The sequence below is a fragment of the Chiloscyllium plagiosum genome, unplaced genomic scaffold, assembly GCF_037043375.1.
Source record: "Chiloscyllium plagiosum isolate Xiang-an unplaced genomic scaffold, Cpla_swu_hap1 HiC_scaffold_10, whole genome shotgun sequence".
Classification (NCBI taxonomy): domain Eukaryota; kingdom Metazoa; phylum Chordata; class Chondrichthyes; order Orectolobiformes; family Hemiscylliidae; genus Chiloscyllium; species Chiloscyllium plagiosum.
Window position 1 is genome coordinate 11427276 of NW_028270148.1, and position 21585 is coordinate 11448860.

The 21585-nt window shown below is 44.4% G+C and overlaps 1 protein-coding gene across 11 annotated transcripts in view; it reads right to left on the reverse strand.

The window, feature by feature from the left end:
* Window positions 1-220: 220 nt before the first annotated feature.
* Window positions 221-21585, reverse strand: part of adgrg6 (adhesion G protein-coupled receptor G6) — a 131316-nt gene continuing 109951 nt past the window's right edge. For 10 of the 11 annotated variants that reach the window (XM_087991124.1, XM_087991118.1, XM_087991120.1 and 7 more), the window contains 6 exons: window positions 20209-20477; window positions 18886-18985; window positions 12520-12803; window positions 11058-11159; window positions 9435-9584; window positions 221-3330 (listed from right to left, as the gene is read on the reverse strand). In XM_087991124.1, coding sequence (XP_087847250.1) covers window positions 3152-3330; window positions 9435-9584; window positions 11058-11159; window positions 12520-12803; window positions 18886-18985; window positions 20209-20477 — 1084 coding nt within the window. In that variant the 3' untranslated portion in view covers window positions 221-3151. Of the gene's footprint in view, window positions 3331-8612; window positions 8666-9434; window positions 9585-11057; window positions 11160-12519; window positions 12804-18885; window positions 18986-20208; window positions 20478-21585 lie in introns of all 11 variants that reach the window. The other variant, XM_087991122.1, reaches the window with a different exon arrangement.

Genomic DNA, 21585 nt, shown 5'->3' on the forward strand with positions numbered 1-21585 from the left:
GTCTTGCTCCATTTAATTAATGTTCACCTCCTCCATGTTTACCTTCAAGATACATAACCTCACAGTTTTCCAGACTTTATTTAACTTTTTTACTCATTGAATTAACCTGTCTGTGTCCCTTTGTAGATTCTGTGTGTTATCCTCCCTTCTTGCCTTTCCACACATATTTGTATCATTCACAAACTTGGCGATAGCACTTTCGCTTTCCTTATTCAAGGCATTAATGAGTAAAGCTTTTATTTATTTATTTTTGTACAATAACAAAGAAAATCAGAACAGTTCAAAATGGTTTCACAGAGTTAAAAATACCTTGACACTTACAAATGGCATGGCAACTACTCAACAACATTGACAAGGACGAGAATAAATAAATATTTACAGGAATGACTAGACTAACATCAGCAAAATGTCAACAGAATGCAATGAGGGAGGGAGTGGGTCAGGAGGGGGGAATCACATTGTAGAATCACATAGGAACATCATACGGAAGGACTTAGACTGTGACAAAAGCAGAAAGTGTTGAAGAAACTCAGCTAGTCTGGCAGCATCCATGGAGAGAGAAACACGGTTCGTGTTTCAAGTCAGGTATGACCTTTCTTCAGACTGGACTCGAAACATGAACTCTACTTTCTCTCTCCAAAGATAGTGCCAGGTCTGCTGGGTTTCCCCAGCAATTTCTGGCTTTGTTTCAGACCTTCAGCATCTGCAGTATTTTTTGTTTTACCTTATTTACTACACAGTAGTAAAGGTGCTTAACTTTGCAGAACAAACAGCTAATGCGGTGATTGTCAATTTGCAACAAATCTAGATTACTGAAACCAACATGAGCCCTTTTTCTGTTGGGCAAGGTCAAAAGGTAAACCTTTCAAGCATCCCTTTAGAATATTATCTTGCATGGAGACAGTTGACATGTTTGATGGCACCTTATACCACAGGCAATACTATCTCACCACTGAACGGCCCCTCCTTATTGCAGAAGTAAGTGTGCCATTAATTTTTACGGTCCTCCTTTGCTGCCATGTGCAGCCACACACACACACGCACACACACACACAGACCAGGTCAATGAAGTCAAGTACATCAAGGTTTTACATCTGCCTCATCCTCAAAACATCTCAAGAGCGGCCTGACATTTGGGCAACACCTTGAAACATTAACTCTGTTTCCCTCTCCACACCTGCTGAATGTTTCCAGCACTCCCCTGTTGCTCTCTGTAAGATCACATTTACTCCCTGCTTTAAAGACTGCAGGCTTGTAAGACCTAGACCAGAGGTGGTGTCCAGGTGAGTCCAACTTCTCCCTTTCGCCTCACTGTCCCAACCACAATGAGCTCAATGATATTGCTGCATTCCCATGTGCTTTCTGAAGGTGTGTTGAACACCCATTGATGTTCCAATTGGTGCCATCGCCACTGCCAGGTTGCTGGTGGTACTGCAGGCAAGAAAAAAAAGCTGGAAACACACCACCAGAAAAAAGACACAGGTGAACATACTGGAGTATTTGCAAGCATTTCATGACAAATCCGTTTGCAAACATTGGTGATAGATCTAATGTACCTTCTGAGGTCAAATGGAGTCACAGCTAAATTTGGGTGATCATGATAACGATAAAATATCCCTTGCTCCCTGAACTGGTAACTGGGCTCAATCATAGAAAGTGCTTAACATCAGAGGAGCCTGTTTTACGATTGTGAGCTCCTGCAGAGGCAGTCAGGCGTACCATATGGGGCCAGATTCAGAGAAGGAAAGCCAGTTGCGCCTACTAACAAGCCTGTACCCCAGCCTCTTGATGGGTCAGCTAGATTATTTCGCTCTCCCAAACCCAGCCCTCACGGTGGAACTGAGTTGCTTAAACCTGGGATCAGCAATGTTTTTGCCCAGCCACTCAGCGTACCCAAGGCCAAGCAACTCCTTACTCTGCTGACAGCATCTCCCTGTGCCCCAACCAGTCACTTCCCACCAAAACTGACTGAGGTAATGGCGGCCAGGGTGAACCCCAGCTCTCAACTGAACCTCTTGCCTTTGGAATGAAAGCCCTTTGCATTGGGTGGCACATAGACCTTCTTTTCTGATTACTGTAATATGCTGTAAATACTACCACCTTCCTGTTCACTTAGTATCAATCTACCATTTTGACCCAATAGCTTGGATGAAGTCGGGTGGCTGGAGGCTCATGTGGAGTATAAACCCAAAAATGGACTGGATGGGCCGAATGGCGTGTTTCTCCACTATGAATTCTCTTTTTGCTTGTTATAGGCATGAGGAAGCTGTACAAACTGTGTCACAGATATCTCAATATTCTAATTCAGCTCTTTCTTGAGTCCAAGCTGTCATTCCTTATTGGTGATTGTTCATAGTATTTATCAGGGTGGTGTGTTCCTTCTTATTCTGGGGCCTGTGACAATCGATTCCAGAGAAATCAGGGGCAACAGAATGAAGTGCCCTCCCCTCTGGCACTACCTCGTGGCTCAGACTAGAAGCTGGGGAACTTTTAACTTCCGAGCATCAGTGCAAACACTCCCATCCCAGGGCCTCTCTGAGAGAAAACTGTCAAGTCAGGTCTAACCATTGGCAAACTTCCCTACAGTGAGCTCTGAGGACAGCAGAAACAGGGCCAAAGCCTCACAATCTCATTTCAAATGGGTATCTCACAGGGAAGGACAACTGGGTGGGGAAGAGCAAGGAGGTTGGAGAGGGTGGGGATAGGATAGTGGGCTGCATTCAAGCTTAGATCGCAGAACTGATATGTTCACTGTATGACCCAACAGTCTCAGAATGGGAATCCACATGTAATCTGACCTGTACCAATTACTTCAACACACAAAACTACTAGATAGAGACAATATAAGCGATCACACTTAGCTTCCAGAGTTTAGATGATATCAATAAACCAGTTAGCCAATGCCTATTTGGTTAATAATATCATTTAGACTGCTGTATTAAATCTCCATCCTCCAATTCACTCCCAAATAATAACAGCACGTTAGGTGCCACTCTCTCCACCTCTTCCTGCTGTCCTTTCCCACCATTCATCTGTGTCGAGTGACCCATGATCTATTATCAGACTCAGACATACATACACACACACACACACACAACTCTGGGCCCATCTCCTTCTGGAACATTCCTTGCATGTGTTTGGTTTTCGGTCATCAGAATTTCGTACTGTGGCTGAAGCTGTCGGACATCATGATGTTCTTGTAGAAGTTGTCCGAGTGAGTTGGGTATTGACTCGTGACCTTGTCCAGGACATTATGGGTGGGAAAGACGGGCTCCTGATGGGCATCCAGATGGTCAAACTTCGATGACGTCACAGCTGCAAAGAGGCCGCCTGCGGTGGGAAATTAAACAGACATCGTAAATATGGCAGCCAGACCAGACTGGGCAAGGATATAATGTGCACACATGATCATGTTTAGGAAAGAGACCAAGTCATTACACGCAAAGAATGTTCACTCTACCTTCTCAACCTTGTCTTTGTTTAGGGCTTTGGGAAAGTGAGGATCTTTCAACTCATCAAGCTCACTGATTCACAGGACATGGGCATCATTTATTGTCCATCCTTAATTGCCCAAAGGGTACTTAAGAGTCAACCATACTGCTGTGGGTCGGGAGTCACATGTAGGCCAGACCAGGGAAGGATGGCAGTTTCCTTCCCTAAAGGGCATTAGTGAACCAGATCTGACAATGGATTCATGGTCGTCAATAGATTCTTAATTCCATATTTCTATTGAATTCCAACTCCACCATCTGCTATGGTAGGATTTGAAACCTGGCCCCTGGAACATTACCTGGGCCTCTGGATTAATGTCCAGTGATAACATCACTAGGCCATTGCCTCCCCTGTCACTGTGTGATTGCAGAGTTCCTGATGGAACATACTGTCCATGACTCCTCCCTGCCACACGTTTGCAACATCTAGCTCATAATTTAACACTGTCACTGTGGCTTTATAAGTCTTAAGTGAACACATTTGTACCGATGTTGTATAACATTTGTACCAATGTTATACAGCAAAGTAATCATTGCAATTTCGGTGAGGCTGTGACATGTGACGACAAGGAGTTAGATCAAACGTGCAGTGGGTTACCTGCCGTTGTTACAACACATCCCTGTCACTAGTGTAAACACAAAAGCACCCTGAGCAGTTGGAGCAATTCAGGAGGTCCTAGACAGAGGGTACGTGAGCAAGCACCTTCAGTCAGGCTCGTTTCACCAGGAGCTTCCTCTAAGGTACTGCAGCACACTGACCCCATGACCTTTACTCCATGCCTCTGGAAAAACTGTAAAACTTCCAGTCTTTTACCTTTGATGCCTGTTTTGGTGCCATCATTGGCCCTGGTAACATTTTGTGTGTGAATCGCAGTTGCAATTGTTGTAGTGAATTAAATCTAAGTGCTCAACACTCCAATCCCACTCCCCATTTTGTTTCAGAATCTTAGCAACTCCACAACTTGACAGCAAACAGAGTTGTCACAATCAATTTGTTCAGGAGGGATGGTAGGAAGCACTTCTGCACACAAGGGGTGGCAGAGGTTTGGAACTCTCTTCCACAAATGGCAGTTGATGCTGGATCAGTTGCTGATTTTAAATCTGAGAAGGATAAAAATTTGTTGAGCAAAGATATTAAGGGATATGGGCCAAAGGCAGATATATAGAGTTACATCAGAGATCAGCCAGGATCTCATTGAATGGTGGAATGGGCTTGAGGGGCTGAATGGCCTACTCCTGTTCCTATGTCCGAACGTGTTTGGGGATAGAAACACGAGCTCTATCTGAAAAAACGCTCTGCAGTCAATTTTGGTAAAATTAGTTCTATATCTGACTAGAAACGGAGTCATAGAGATGTACAGCATTGAATTAGACTCGTCCAAGCTGACCAGATATCCTAACCTAATCTTGTCCCATTTGCCAGCATTTGGCCCATATCCCTCTAAATCCTTCCTTTTCATATACCCATCTAGGTGCCTTTTAAATGTTGTAATTGTACCAATCTCCGCCTTTTCCTTTGGAAGCTCATTCCAAACACGTACCACCCTCTGGGTGAAAAAGTTGCCCCTTAGTTCCCTTTAAATCTTTCCCCTCTCACCTTAAATCTATACCCTCTAGTTTTGGATTCCCCTATTTTTGGGAAAAGGCCTTGACTTTGCACCTTATTTATGCCCCTTATGATTTTATACACCTCGATAAGGTCACCCCTCAGCCTTCGATACTCCAGGGAAAATAGGCCTAGCCTATTCAGCCTCTCCTTGTAGCTCACACCCTCCAATCCTGGCAACATTCTAGTAAATCTTTTCTGAACCCTTTCAAGTTTCACAACATCTTTCCTATAGCAGGGAGACCAGAACTCTATGCAGTATTCCAAAAGTAGCCAAACCAATGTCCTGTACAGCTACAACATGACCTCCCAACTCCTATACTCAATGCACTGAGGAATAAAAACAAGTATCCCAAACACCACTGCCCTGTCTACCTGTGACTCGGCTTTCAAATACGAATATGAAAAGTTCAAACATAATTTCAATAGCTGTACATTACCCTACAAAAAGAAGACAAGACATCACTGTAATTCTCAGTAGCCATCAGCTCATTTCAAACGTTTCAATGTCTGGACACAACATTATTGAGGGAAAGTGAAATCGAGGAGAAAGCGAGGACTGCAGATGCTGGAGATCAGAGTCGAGAGTGTGTTGCTGGAAAAGCACAGCAGGTCAGGCAGCATCCGAGGAGCAGGAGAATCGATGTTTCGGGCATAAGACCTTCAGCAGAATATGGGCTTATGCCCGAAATGTCGATTCTCCTGCTTCTCGGATGCTGCCTGACTCAGAAAGTGAAATCTGTTTGGTTCAGACTGTAATCCTCCAATACCGACAGGAGTCAGTCCCACCATGGAAAAGATGATCCATTTGCTGATCCGGACAGCCTCCACAGACAATAATGAAAGAAAAAGCAGGCATTTTCTGTTTGCGTAATAGTGACGACAACAACAACAACCATTCTGCATTCAGACAGCACCTTTTTCTTAAATGCCATAAAACGTGCCTGGGCGCTTCGAAATTAATTTTGATATTGAGGCATGCACAAGGATTCATAAAGGTGGGTGACCAAAAGCGTGGCCAAGGTTTAAAGGGGCAAATGAGAGGTTTGGGGAAGGAATTTCAGAGATTTGGGCCCAGCTGAAGGCACAGCCTTCAACGGCAGATTAAAAATGCCAGGGTCCAGAACAATACACGCATGAGGTGTCAGCTGGCTGGTGGGGGTCCGAGAGATAGGGTGGGATGAGGTCATGGAGGGGTTTGAAACCAAGAATATTGTTTTAAAAAGCCTATCTGGTTTGCTCATGTCCTTCAAAGAAAGAAATCTGCCATCTTTGCCTGGTCTGACCTGTGCGTGGCTGACCCACAACAAATTGGCTGACTTCGAGGAAGTGCAGATGCTGGAGATCGATGCCAGAAAGCCATTGTTGGAGAAACTCAGTGGGCTTGGCAGCATCTACAGAGAGAAAGCAGAGCTAGCGTTTCGGGTCTAGTGACTGCATTCTGAAAACGTTCAGTTGAAAAGCAATTATTTCAGCTAACAAATACTTACTTGTGATGATTACATCACATGAAAGATGTGGAGGCGAGGGTTTTGGACTGGGGTGGACAAAGTCAGAAGTTACATGACACTAGGTTATAGTCCAACAGATTTATTTGAAATCACAACCACCTGATGAAAGAGCAGCACTCCAAAAGCTTGTGACGTCAAATAAATGTGTTCGACTAAAACAAAACTTAAAATCTGGGGGTTTCTGATACTGGGAGTCAATGAAGGTCCGTGAACACCAATGGATTAATAAACCATTGAGAAACTGATCCAGTGAGGCACAGATGTACACAAAACATTGAGACTTTGCAAAATAGAAACAATGGTTCAAGTAATCAATTGATTCTGCTGCAGTGAATGTCAATGGGCCATTGGACAGTAACTTTGTTGAAGGTCCAAACAGAACTTCCCAGTGGCAGTGTTTTGTATCATACATTAATTGGAAAAACAGTCTCTTTGCCTGTGTTCAGGATGCATTGTCCCATCAAAGTCTTTTGGCATTTAATGGTGAAATAGGACTGTGGGGTCACACCAATGATCTGGTTTTCAACAGAAGCGTGTTTGCAGCACAGAGCAGTCCATAATCTCAAAAACAGACTACAGGTCAGGCCGTCAGGGAAATGGAAATCGCTCTGTTGTAACACTGAGTCAGCAAAGGTGGACCTTTGCTATGCATCTAACTCATATTTCAACTAACTTAGACTTATTTAATGTTGCAGTTGGGCTGTAGGTCATAAAGTATTCTCCAGCATAAAACTTTCAACTTTTAATTAAAAAGCAGAACATAATGCAAATTCCGGTTCCAATGGAAACAAAGCTTACCTAGTTAATGCCTGCTATCAGTCACATTATACAGAGATCAATCCCTCTTAATGAGGCTACAAAAGACTCAACTAAAGAGAAGCAAAGCCTCCACTGGTGGGGAACTTCAGCATCCACAGGTTTAAAGTGACCAGTTCCTCCCAAACTAAACACACCACATGCTATGATCTTGACCAACATGAGGGTGGTCAAGATCAAGGTCAACAGATTTTTTATTTCAATGAATTGAGCTCGCTGTGGACTGGACAGGAAAGTGCCGTTGAGTCAGAAGATCAGCCATGATTGTATTGAATGGCGGGCACTGGTTTGAGGGACTGAATGGTCTCCTCCTGTTCCTGTCTTATATTGCCTTCTTAAGCATGTATTGTACCTTAGCACCGTAGTTTCTGAAAGACATTTAACTCACCACAGTGGCACCTAATAAAGGCCACCCACCTAGTGCTCAACAGCAAAACAGCATGTATTGTACCTTAGCACCGTAGTTTCTGAAAGACATTTAACTCACCACAGTGGCACCTAATAAAGGCCACCCACCTAGTGCTCAACAGCAAAACACAATCCTCACTTTCAAAGTATTGGATCCCCAAACAATTGTATGAAATAAAGTGGCAAACTTCCTGCATAAGGCCCTGTTTCATTAACACACTGGTATCGAGAAGCCTTGAAAGGACAGGCCAGTGGGGCTCCAAGGTGTAGCAAAGGGGATAGTCCCGAGAGAACAGCACCAAGGGAGAAGTGTAACTTTCATTGTGCAGAAGGAAGTCAAGGCAAACAGCTGCAGGAAAGGTCAGAGGAGGCAGCGGTAACATGCACAGTGCCCTGCAAGGGTAGAGAATCACCATCAGTCTCCCTCAATAAAGCCATCAACCACCTCACCTGCCACCCAAGTCAAACCTGGAAGCATGCTGAAAGAGAATGGTGCAGTGCTCAGGCACAGTTGTGTCAAGTAGAAGATAGAGGTATGGGACGTCCACATGATCCCAGTCAGGGAGAAGAAGAAGGTCTTCAGATACAGGCAAGGCATGTCAAAGCAAAAGCATCAAGCTTCAGCCAGTAGTGCATGGGATACTGAAGGAGTTTGGCTTCCTTCAGTATCTTGACCAGAGTGTGTGCAAGGTGGAAGGCTGCCTGAATGTGAAACACCCAAGACTTAAGAGTCCATCCAACATGTGACTACTGCCACATGCTCTGTCCAACATGCGTTACCTTGTAAAGGGAGCCCATCTCTGCGCATGGACACACTCTCAGGAGCCATCACCCTGTTCCAAAAACATATCAAAGTTTGTTAGTCAGAGCGCCTCGACGTGAAGTTGATAATTCGTGGCTTTTGCAAAGCTCAGCATTGCAACTGGGTTTTCATTACTCCAGGGGACTGACGTTTACAACCTCAGCAGAAGATGCATGCAGTGTATTTCCTTTTTGAAGACACAACTCTCTGAATCATAATCATCATTTTTTTGCGTGCTTGAGAACTGCAGTATTTGTGAATCTTTTCTGAAATAAGCTGAAAAAGTCATATCCTGGCGTCAGGGAGCAAAAGCAGAATATTTCTGAGCAGGGAGAGACAACGAAAGAACTTCTGCTCTATTTCTCAGTTGAACCAGATGTGAGATTAGTCCAAAGGTGATCATTTATTTCACCGAAAGTGAAGGATAATCCGTGTTTTTTAACTTGCTACTTGCCGATCTGTGAGAATACTGCAAGACAATTGGCTGCACACTGTTGCTGTCAGCATCGCTGCTGCTGGACTCCTGCAGTGCTCCTTTGTTTTACTCCAGGATTAAGCTACGAGCTGGAGAGGGGAAGTCCACACCGCAGAGATCACTAGATCTCTCTTTGAGGCACTAGTGAGCATCCTTCCTTAACTGCTGACTGGAAAATGTAGCCCAGTGCTGCTGCTGGAGGGGTGAAATGTGAAGGAGAAGCATATTTGGAAGGTTGCGTTTATTTTAAAGTAAAGAGCACACAGTAATGGTCCCAGAATGATCTGAAGGGTCATGCAAAGAGCCTAGAATCTCTCAGCCTTACCCTTGCTGCTGTTTTTAAAGAAGCTGGAACCAGACTTAAATTTACTTGTCCAGCTGGTGGAGTTGGAGCCAATGGAACTGGATGACAGCGATTTGCCCAGGTTCTCGGAGCTCACTTTCTTGGTGTTGTTTGTGATTGTTCGACTCCAGTCTAGAATTGAAACATCAGAAATGGCCGTTAAGACAAAATCCTGGAAACGTACTTAAAAAAGAATGAACGATTAGCGACATGAGGTCAAACTTTTTGCACACCTCATTGATTCTCATGAGAACTGGCCACTGCACACACAGACGGCACCTTTTAGTCAATGAAACAGCAGATGCCGGAAATCGGAAACATAAACAGCCCTTTGTCCACTGCACACACAGACGGCACCCTTTAGTCAATGAAACAGCAGATGCCGGAAATCGGAAACATAAACAGAAATTGCTGGAGAAACTCAGCAGGTTTGGCAGCGTGTGTGGAAAGAAAGCAGAGTTAACATTCTGTTCAGTGATGTTCACTGAAGGAGGGTCACTGGACTCGAAATGTTAACTCTTGAGAAATCTTAGACAAGAGTGTTGTAAACGTGGACTGGATGAAGTCTTGTGGTTCTGTTGCATGTCCTTCAACTTCCCTGGACATTAAACCGAATGACCTCAGCTGGAGTAAACCTGTGGGCACCCCTTTTGAGGAAAGACATGAATTAGAATTAGATAGAATGAGAATTAGGTTTATTACCCCGTATGCTCAAGATATAAAAGAGCAGGAGTACTGTGAAAAGTGTAGAAGGTCACCAACAGAGAGTGCAGGAGCGATTTACAAGAAACAATTCCAGGAATGAGAAACTTCAGTTGCGAGGATAGATTAAAGATGTTGGGACTGTTCTCTGTGGAGAGAAGAAGGCTGAAAACAGATTTAACAGAGGGTTTCCAAACCATAAGCGGGCTGGATAGAGTAGACAAGAGAGCAAAAAGATTAGATTAGATTCCCAACAGTGTGGAAACAGGCCCTTCGGCCCAACCAGTCCACACCGACCCTCCAAAGAGTAACCCACCCAGACCTATTTCCCTCTGACTGATGCACCTAACACTACGGGCAATTTAGCTTGGCCAATTCACCTGACCTGCACATCTTTGGACTGTGGGAGAAAACCGGAGCACCCGGAGGAAACCCACGCAGACACGGGGAGAACGTGCAAACTCCACACAGACAGTCGCCCGAGGCTGGAATTGAACCTGGGACCCTGGTGCTGTGAGGCAGCAGTACTAACCACTGAGTCACCGTGCCACCCCAATGTTCCCAATCATAAAAGAACAAAAAAAAGAACAAGAGGGTATGGGATTAAAATGAGATACAAATAAAGAAAGAGAGATAAGACATTCTCACACAGTGAGTGGTCAGGGTGTGGAATGCACTGCCTGGGAACGTGGTGGAGGCTGGTCCAATTGAGGCATTCAGAAATGAATCTATGGATACAAACAGTGTGCATGGATATGCAATAAGCTAAGAGATTGACACTAGGGAACAGGACCAGTGCAAACATGATGGGTCGCATGGTCTCTTTCTAAACCTGTAAATCTTTGCACGTTTCTGCATCATTATAATTTGAGAGGCTTAAATGGAAATCAAGCTGGGACCTACCGGAATTTTCTGGTAGTCGAAATCTGCCGCAGCATAGATAGCGCCTCCATTGCTTCTGTACGTTTTCTTTCAGGGCGCAGTGAAACATGAAGATGAAGAAGCCTGCGTTCAAGCAGAAGGTCTCGGTTACAACAGACAGCACTGAGCACTGGGTCGGAGTTAACCCGATGGAGTCCCCTCATGGGAAATCCTCATGGAACTCCATCATTCCTGTACACAAGCTGGGGTTGGATGGAGGTTTCCGACCGTGGGGACAGTTTGGAGGAGGTGTCCTTCAGAGGAAGCCAAATATTTCCAAAATAATGAGAGGGTAGTGCTGAGCGAGAGCAAGCGAGGGCGAGAGAGAGGAGAAACTGGTTTCCTCTGGCAAATGATTGGTCAGCCAATTGAATACTCAACAAATGAGAACTCGAGAGGAAATAAAGATCAGACAAACTAGAACACATTTCCTGAAGGCACAATGAAATCAGACTCCATCGCATCTTTAGATGGTAATTGGATACGCATTTGCAAAGATCTAATTGGTAGGGTTATGAGGGAAATGCTGGGGTATGGGACTAAATTGGAGAGCTCTTTCAAAGAATCAGAGCCAGGTGTGATGGGCTGAATGGTCATTTCTTTGATCTGACAATCTTTCATAAGAACATAGGAACTAGGAGCAGGAGTAGGCCGTCTGGCCCCTCGAGCCTGCTCCGCCATTCAATAAGATCATGGTTGATCTTTTCATGGCCTCAGCTCCAATTACCCGCCCTCTCACCATAACCCTTAATTCTTGTATTGTTCAAAAAATTCACTATCTTAGCTTCAAAAGCATCCAATGAGGAAGCCTCAACTACTTCACTGGGCAGGGAATTCACATCATTCTGGGTGAAGAAGTTCCTCCTCAATTCTGTCCTAAATCTGCTCCCCCTATTTTTGAGGCTATGCCCCCTTGTCCTAGTTTCACTCAATACTGTACTGGAATCATTAATAGTATTCCTACAGTGTGGAAACAGGCCATTTGGCCCAACAAGTCCATGCCGAACCTCTGAAGAGTATCCCACCCAGACCCATTCCCCTACCCTATTCCTCGACATTTACCCCTGACTAATGCACCGAACCTACACATCCCTGGACGCTATGGGCAATTTAGCATGGCCAATCCAGATAACCTGCACATCTTTGGATTGTAGGAGGAAACTCACGCAGACATGGGGAGAATGTGTAAACTCCACACAGTCACCTAAGGCTGGAATCGAACCTGAGTCCCAGGAATTGTGAGGCAGCAGTGCTAACCACTGAGTCACCATGTCAACCCCTCCTCTCTGCTTCCATCTTATCTATTCCCTTCATAATGTTATGTGTTTCTATCAGATCTCCCCTCATTGCTCTATGAAAAGAGTGCCGATTGGCTGGAAAGTTGGCTCTCTGATGAACTGCACAGTTGTCATGGAGAAACCAAGGTGGACTTGACTGTGATTACCTTGCAAAGAGTTGAAGATTGCAAACAGGTACATGAAAGCCAAATTCACTGGCCCCCAGGCAAAAAACGCAAAGCCCCAGGTCATCCCCAGGAGGAAGGTCAAGCTGATGACACTTCGTAGGTTCCGCAAGGCTTCCTCCTTCAAGTTCCGGTGGCTTTTCTTGCCACTTCTTCCGCAAATCTGCATCAGCACCACGATAAACATGGCTACGTTCACCAGGAAGACGATCACAAAATAGCTCACACAGCTGATATAGAACGCAATACGATCAATGATCCAACAGCTACAGAAAAGGAAACGAAAGTGGGTAAGATCGGAATGGCGTCGGTTGAATTAGAATCAGAGACAAAAATAGAAATTGCTGGAAGAGCTCAGCAGTTCTGGCAGTATCTATAGAAAGAAATCAAAGTTGGTGTTTTGGGTTGAGAAGGGTCACGCCCAACATGTCCACACTGACCCTTCAAAGAGTAACCCACCCAGACCCTATTACTCCACATTTACTCCTGGTTAATCACCTAACCTACACACAATGGGCAACTTAGCAAGGCCAATTCATCTAACCTGCGCATCTTTAGACTATGGGAAGAAACCAGAGCAAACCCACTGGGAAAATGTGCAAACTCCAAACAGACAGTCGCCTGAGGCTTGAATAGAATGGAGGTCGCTGGTGCAGTGAGGCAGCAGTGCTAACCACTGAGCCACTGTGCCACCTCCAAATTCTGTTTTCTCTCCTTAGATGCTGCCAGACCTGCTGAGCTTTTCCAACAACTTCTTTCTTGTCTCTGACTCACAGCATCCGCAGTCCTTTCGGATTTTATTTTGAATCCGAGTCGGAATTAGCTTCATTGCCCCATATACTGACATGAGTTCAGTGAAAAGGTAACAAGTCGCCACATACGATGCCACCTTCGGTAGAAAGGCAACAGATTCCTGAGTCTAAATGCTTCAGAAAAAAAAATTACAAATAAAGAAGTACAACATCATGTTTGATAAATTAGCAAAATAAAGTAAACAAAAAGTTCAGAATACCAGTCCTTCCACGGTAATATAATGAAAAAAAATGAAAAGAGAATTGAAAACAAGGTCCATCTTAGTCCATGTTGTAGATCCAGACTCAAGGACCTGACCCCCCACCATTGGAATTTGAGGCCAGACTCCCACAATGCCAAAGAAAGAGCCACGTGGAATCACAGACCAATGCCAAAGGAGAGCCAGGCTGACACCAACAAGACCTGTTGCTGAAGCCATCACAGGGAGTCCCAGGTTGGTCACTGGAATCCTCGGCTTAGATCCAGCTGACCTTCAAAAGAAACAGCTCTATTGACCGAGGACATAGCTAAATCATTACTGCCAAACGTTGTTGCTGAACTTGGGTTGGGCCGCACGGTGGCTCAGTGGTTAGCACAGGCTACCTCACAGCGCCAGGGACCTGGGTTCGATTCCCAACTTGGACGATTGTCTGTGTGGAGTTTGCACATTCCTCCCTGTGTCTACATGGGTTTCCTCCGGGTGCTCTGGTTTCCTCCCACAGTCCAAAGATGTGCAGGTCAGGGTGAAATGCTAAAGTGCCCATAGTGTTTGGTGCATTGGTCAGGGGTAAAAATTGGGTTGGGGAATGGGTCTGGGTAAGTTACTCTTCAGAGGGGCAGTGTCAGCTTGTTGGGCTGAAGGGCTTGTTTCCACGCTGTAGATAATCTAATCTAGTATCAATAAGTAAAACAAAATCATCTTCATTTTTGAACTTCCTCAGCAGTTTACGTTAATTAAGATATTATTCTGGAAACAGGACACAGAATGTGAGCAGACCATGAGTAACACGGTAAAATATTGACAAATATATTGCCATGGCACACGTTAAAGGCCCAGGCTGGGGTAAAAGCATGCAGACATGTCAATCACATCGAACATCGTCCAGCCCTCACTCTCACTCTGCGACTTGGCACAAGTAATGTTCAGAGACACCAGTTGTTGGGAATGTCGCTGTCCTCTCAGCTGTTCCCGACGATGGAAATATGAGCTCTCAAAAATAACTTCCCACACCACATCCTCCTGCAGCCCGCAACAGTGTCTATTCCCAAATCTATGACTCAAGAGAAGCCTCTTCGAAGAATGCAGTAAATCCCAACCATATTGATGACAGGGGAACAAACTGTGCGATTTGAATGGAATCAAACCGAAGTTAAACGAGACCTAATCTACAATGAGAGGTTTGAGCCTTTGTAGAAAAAATGGCCAGCAATTCTCCAGAAACAAAAGCACCACTGGAATCAAAATACCTCGTTGCTCACCTCACTCTGGTCAGCGGATGCTGCTGTGCTCATATTGGCTGCCATGTTTACTACCCCTCGTGAATTCAATGACTGAGGGGTTCATTGGGCAGACTTAAGTGTGGAATGCATTAACAATGGCCACTTTTGTCGGGAATAATATGTTATTCTGAGTTTACTACAATCTGAAGTCCCCAACTGCTTCCAGAAGATCACCAGCATCCCGGTGCCAAGGAAACGTCATGTGCTGTGCCTCAAATGACTACCGCCCGGTGGCTCTGTGGTCCATCATTATAAAGGCTTCCAGAGGTTCTTCTTGGCTCACATCAGTTCCAGTCTCCCAGCCCGCCTTGATCCCTTGCAATGCGTCAACCGGCGCAACAGGTCCAGCTCCCTGGCTCTACACTCATCCCTGGAACATCTGGACAACACGGATACCTGCATCAGGCTCCTAATTATTGATTACAGCTCTGCCTTCAATACCATAAATCCAAGCAAACTCATCTCCAAACTCTGAGTTCTAGGTCTCTGCTTCCCTTTCTGCAAGAGGGTTTGGTTAAGAAAAAGAAGGAAACATATGTCAGGTAAAGACAGGATAGATCGAGTGAATCCTTAGAAGAGTATAAAGGAAGTAGGAGTATAATTAAGAGGGAAATCAGGAGGGCAAAACGGGGACATGAGATAGCTGTGGCAAATAGAATTAAGGAGAATCCAAACGGTTTTTACAAATATATTAAGGGCAAAAGGGTAACTAGGGAGAGAATAGGGCCCCTCAAAGATCAGCAAGGCGGCCTTTGTGTGGAGCCACAGAAAATGGGGGAGATACTAAATGAATATTTTGTGTCAGTATTTACTGTGGAAAAGGATATGGAAGATATAGATTGTAGGGAAATAGATGGTGACATCTTGCAAAATGTCCAGATTACAGAGGAGGAAGTGCTGGATGTCTTGAAATTGTGAAAGGTGGATAAATCCCAAGGACCTGATCAGATGTACCCGAGAACTCTGTGGGAAGCTAAAGAGGTGATTGCTGGGCCTCTTGCTGAGATATTTGTATCATCGATAATCACAGGTGAGGTGCCGGAAGACTGGAGGTTTGCAAACGTGTTTAAGAAGGGCGGTAAAGACAAGCCAGGGAACTATAGACCAGTGAGCCTGACCTCGGTGATGGCCAAGTTGTTGGAGGGAATCCTGAGGGACAGGATGTACATGTATTTGGAAAGGCAAGGACTGATTCGGGAAGTCAACATGGATTTGTGCATGGGAAATCTTATCTCACAAACTTGATTGAGTTTTTTGAAGAAGTAACAAAGAAGATTGATGAGGGCAGAGTGGTAGATGTGATCTATATGGACTTCAGTAAAGCGTTCGACAAGGTTCCCCATGGGAGACTGATTAGCAAGGTTAGATCTCACGGAACACAGGGCGAACTAGCCATTTGGATACAGAACTGGCTCAAAGGTAGAAGACAGAGGGTGGTGGTGGAGGGTCATTTTTCAGACTGGAGGCCTATGACCAGTGGGGTGTCACAAGGATCGGTGCTGGGCCCTCTACATTTTGTCATCTACATAAATGATTTGGATGCGAACATAAGAGGTACAGTTAGTAAGTTTGCAGATGACACCAAAATTCCAGGTGTAGTGAACAGCGAAGTGGGTTACCTCAGATTACAACAGGATCTGGACCAGATGGGCCAATGGGCTGAGAAGTGGCAGATGGAGTTTAATTCAGATAAATGCGAGGTGCTGCATTTTGGGAAAGCAAATCTTAGCAGGACTTATACACGTAATGGTAAGGTCCTAGGGAGTGTTGTTGAACAAAGAGACCTTGGAATGCAGGTTCATAGCTCCTTGAAAGTGGAGTTGCAGGTAGATAGGATAGTGAAGAAGACGTTTAGTATGCTTTCCTTTATTGGTCAAAGTATTGAGTACAGGAGTTGGGAGCTCATGTTGCGGCTGTACAGGACATTGGTTAGGCCACTGTTGAAATATTGCATGCAATTCTGGTCTCCGTCCTATTGGAAAGATGTTGCGAAACTTGAAAGGGTTCAGAAAAGATTTACAAGGATGTTGCCAGGGTTGGAGGATTTGAGCTATAGGGAGAGGCTGAACAGGCTGGGGCTGTTTTCCCTAGAGCGTCGGAGGCTGAGGGGAGACCTTTTAGAGGTTTGCAAAATTATGAGGGGCATGGGTAGGATAAATAGACAAAGTCTTTTCCCTGGGGTCAGGGAATCCAGAACTAGAGGGCATAGGTTTAGGGTGAGAGGGGAAAGATATAAAAGAGACCTAAGGGGCAACATTTTCACACAGAGAGTGGTGCGTGTATGGAATGAGTTGCCAGAGGATGTGGTGGAGGCTGGTAAAATTGCAACATTTAAGAGGCATTTGGATGGGTATATGAATTGGAAGGGTTTAGAGGAATATGGGCCGGGTGCTGGCAGGTGGGACTAGGTTGGGTTGGGATATCTGGTCGGCATGGATGGGTTGGACCGAAGTGTCTGTTTCCATGCTGTACATCTCTATGACTCTATGACTCTTAATGGACCTTTGCCTTCCTGATCAACAGGCTGCAGTCAGTAAGTATAGGCGACAACACCTCCTCCCCAATAATCCTCAACACCAGTGCCCCACAAGACAGTGTACTCAGCCCCCTACTATTCTCCTTATACACAAATGACTATGTGGCCAAATTCCACTCCAAGTCAATTCAGAAGTTTGCTGATGAAACTATCATTGTAGGTTGGATCTCAACAATAAGATGGAGTCCAGGAAGGAAATAGAGTGCTTAACAGTTTGATGTAAACAATCTCTCCAACAACATCAGCAAAATGAAGGAGCTGGTCATTAACTTCAGGAAGTGGAGTGGGGAGCACCCCCCTCTCTGTATCAATGGAGCTGAGGTGGAGATGGTCGAGAGATTCAAGTTCCTGGGAGTGACAATCACCAACAATCTGTCCTGGTCCACCCATGTCGACACGATGTTGAAGATACTTCCTTACGAGGCTAAGGAAGTTCAGAAAGTCCACAAGGACTCTTACCAATTTTTTATAGATTCACCATAGAAAATACCCTATCTAGATGTACCACAGCCAGGTACACCAACTGCACTTTGCAAGACAGAAAGAAACTATAGAGAGTTGTGAACTCAGCCAGCCCATCACGCAAACCAGCCTTCCATTCATTGCCTCCATCTACACCTCCTGCTGCCTCAGGAAAGCAGCTAACATCATCAAAAGCCCCTCCCACCCCAGTTATACTCTCTTCTAATCTCTTCCCTTGGGCAGACGATATAAAAGTTTGTGAGCATGTACAAAGAGATCCAAGAAAAGCTTGTTCCCCGCTGTTATGAGACTTATACATGGACCTCTTTAAAGTTAATGCTGATCTCTCGCTGCACTTTCTCTACAGCTGTAACACTGTTCCTACACTCTGTTCTGTTACCCAGATGCACTTATATTGTACAATCTGTCTATAGCACATCAATCGCCACTTTTCACTGTACCTTGGTACACGCGATAGTAATAAATCAAATCAAATCAAATCAGAACTTCTTTAGATCTTGAAAAATGCCTTCATCTGTCACAATGGGTTCTACGGTAGGAGAGCAAATATTGTTTAAGATGCTTGATAGATGACTCAGAGGTGACACGTGGAAATGATTCCTTGACTCACTGAAAAATTGTGATCTGGAACACATGTTGTGGGGAAGTTGGCAATGATCGGGGGGCGGGGTGGGGGGGAAGGAATCAAATTCCACCGAAACTTTCAAAAATGAATTAGCTAAATACTCCAAGTTGGTGTAAAATTACAGAGTCATGGGGCAGGAGCTATCAACTTGATAGCTCTGTCAGAGATCCAGCACTGACGTAAATGGGCTGAATGGACCACATTTCCTCCATATCATCTGCGCCTTTATGAAATGTGCTACTGAATGGAAACTCCAGCACTACTATTCCTGATCAAGAGTTTAATTAAATCTTACCGCACTCACATAAAGACTACTTAGCCCTTTGCACCAGTGACACCTCTCTGAACAGGCTAACTGCTCAGTCTCTTTCCTTTCCATCCCTACTGCCTTCAGGTAACTTGCATAACTTACAATTCGGAGCCTCCATTTTCTGAATCTTCCCCATATGGCTTCACTCCATAGAATTCCTCATCGATTGCTAGAACAATTGCCACCACGATTGCTGGTAAACCTGTGGGGCACCGAAAGTGTGGAATATAAAGAGGTTGGGAATAAAAAAAAAGCATCATTATCCACCCCACGCCAGTACCATTCCCCAATTTTTTTTGTGAGAAATATATCCAGAGCAAGCAACTTGGAAAAAAAATAACAATTGAAAATGCCACATGAAGTGTGTACGGTTCTTCACTAAAGCCACAGAAAAGAGTGCACCCCTTGACTCAAATCGCTGTAGCACTTGTTCTTACATTCCCCGCAGCAACTTATATTGAGATAGAGTCACAGACGTTTTACAGCATGAAGAGGCCCTTCAGCCTATCAAGTTCATACTAGTCATCAAGTACCCATCTATTTTCCTGCACTGGCCCCTAGCCTTAAGTGCTGTGGTGTTTCAACTTGTCATTAAGATAGTTCTTAAAGGTTTTGCACGTTACACTCATCCAGGCAAGTGGGGAGTATTCCATCACACTCCTGACATGTGCCTTGCAGATGGTGGACAGGCTTTGGGGAGTCAGGAGGTAAGTTAGTCACTGAAGAATTCCTGGTCTCTGACCTGCTCATGTAGCCACATAACTTATATGACTAGTCTGGTCCATTTCTGGTCAATGGTAATGCCCCATGATCTTGACAGTGGGGGATTCAGTAATGGTGATACCACTGAATGTCAGGGGATGATGATTAGATTCTCACTTGTTGGTGATGGTCATAGCCTGGCATTTGTGTGGTGTTAGTGTTACTTGTCACTTGTCAGCCCAAACCTGGATATTGTCCAGATCTTGCTGCATTTGGACATGGAATGCTTCAGTACCTGAGGAATCATGCATGGTGCTGAACATTGTGTAATTATTGCCAAGTATCCTTATTTATGACCTTGCGATGGAGGGAAGGTCATTGATAAAGCAGCTGAAGATGGTTGGGCCTAAGACACTACCCTGAGGACCTCCTGCAGAGATGTCCTGGAGCTGAGATGATTGATCTCCAACACTCACAACCAACTTCCTATGTGCCAGGTGTGTCTCCAACTTGTGGAGAGTTTTCCCTTGACATATCCTGCTCCTAGCTTCCTGAAATACCATCGCTAATTATATAGCTAGACTAATCATTGATATAAATCATTAAAAAAACTACAACACTATACCAAACCTTTCCAGCATTGCTCATGGTCTGAGAACAGTTGAAAACATTTGGAAAAGACATCACAAATAGTGTCGAATCGATAGTGCCAATCGAACTTACCCCATCCAATGATACAGAACTTGAGCATGTATTTTCGGATGTATGTGTTAAAGACCTTCACCAGGGCTATGTACATGTGAACAGCCTCCAATCCCATCCAGGTGAAGGAGGCAAGCAGGAAAAAGTGAAGGAACGCTGCAACAGCAATGCACAATCCAGGAATGTTGAATGAGGCAATCCAGCCATCGAGCAGGAACGTTAGGTTTAGGAGGAAAAGTGCAGTACTCAGGTTCATCAAAATCTTGGATGGGTAATCCCGCCGCAGCTTCCTAGATGATAGACAAGAAAAACGTTGAACTTAAGTTTGTTCTGCATGACTTCCTTGTTCCTGCCGTGAAGGTCCCAACTGACGGTTATACCGTCAGAAGTCACATGACACTAGGTTACAGTTCAACAGATGTGTTTGAAATCATAAGCTTTTGAAGCTCTGCCCCTTCATCAGGTGAAGTCACTTCACCTGATGAAGGAGCAGCACTTCAAAAGCTTGTGATTTCAAACACACTTGACTTCAGACTTCGTCCACCCCAGTCAAACACCGGCACCTCCACGTCGTGGTTATACTGGACAAGTCAGATTCCAGAGTAAAATCTGGCTTATTAGGCCATAATTTGTAACTTATCACGGTGGTCAGTCATCAAAAATTACAAGAGGCTGCCAGTGTACTTTTGACAAGAGAACAGAAGTTTCTTGCGCAAAAGAAAGGAAAAAGAACAAAGCTATCTATTAGAAATTTAGAAGCACCTTATCACAAACAAAAAATAAAATAAGTCAACCCTTTTTCGCAGCAATGTCCTTTACAGACACTCAACCCCAATGAGATAGTATCTTTTCTATCCTTATTTTTTTAAATTTCTTACTCAACGAATGAGATTGCAAGTGTTTTCTTTCAGCAGATTTCAGCATGGTCAGGAGATGGGATTCTCTTCCTCTCTTTCTCCGAGACACACTGACACAGCCTAATCACTGACCTTTCTCAATTAACTTTATGAAGAAATGTCAAGGCTTTTAACAATTATGTTGAACATTTGATGGCTACTAAATGCATATCTGCCAGTTTGGATCTTTTCTTCTGAATTGATCCTGCAGTTGGATCTATCTCAATTTAATAAGTGTTCTAGTAGCCATCTCACCCAGGTAGCTTATGTAGTCATTTAGCTTTAATAATTAAATTTCTTGGAAATGCTGTTTTGACCCATTGCTAAAAGAAACATATTTCTGACCCTTCAAAGAAAAGATATCTTTGCAGATCAGAAAATCAAACCCTTTACCAAAACTAGTTCCTTCCCAAGATCCTAAATGGAATAGCAATTTTCTATAAACATTCATCCCATTACAACAGCGGCAACACTTGAAAAGTACTTCATTAGCTGCAACATG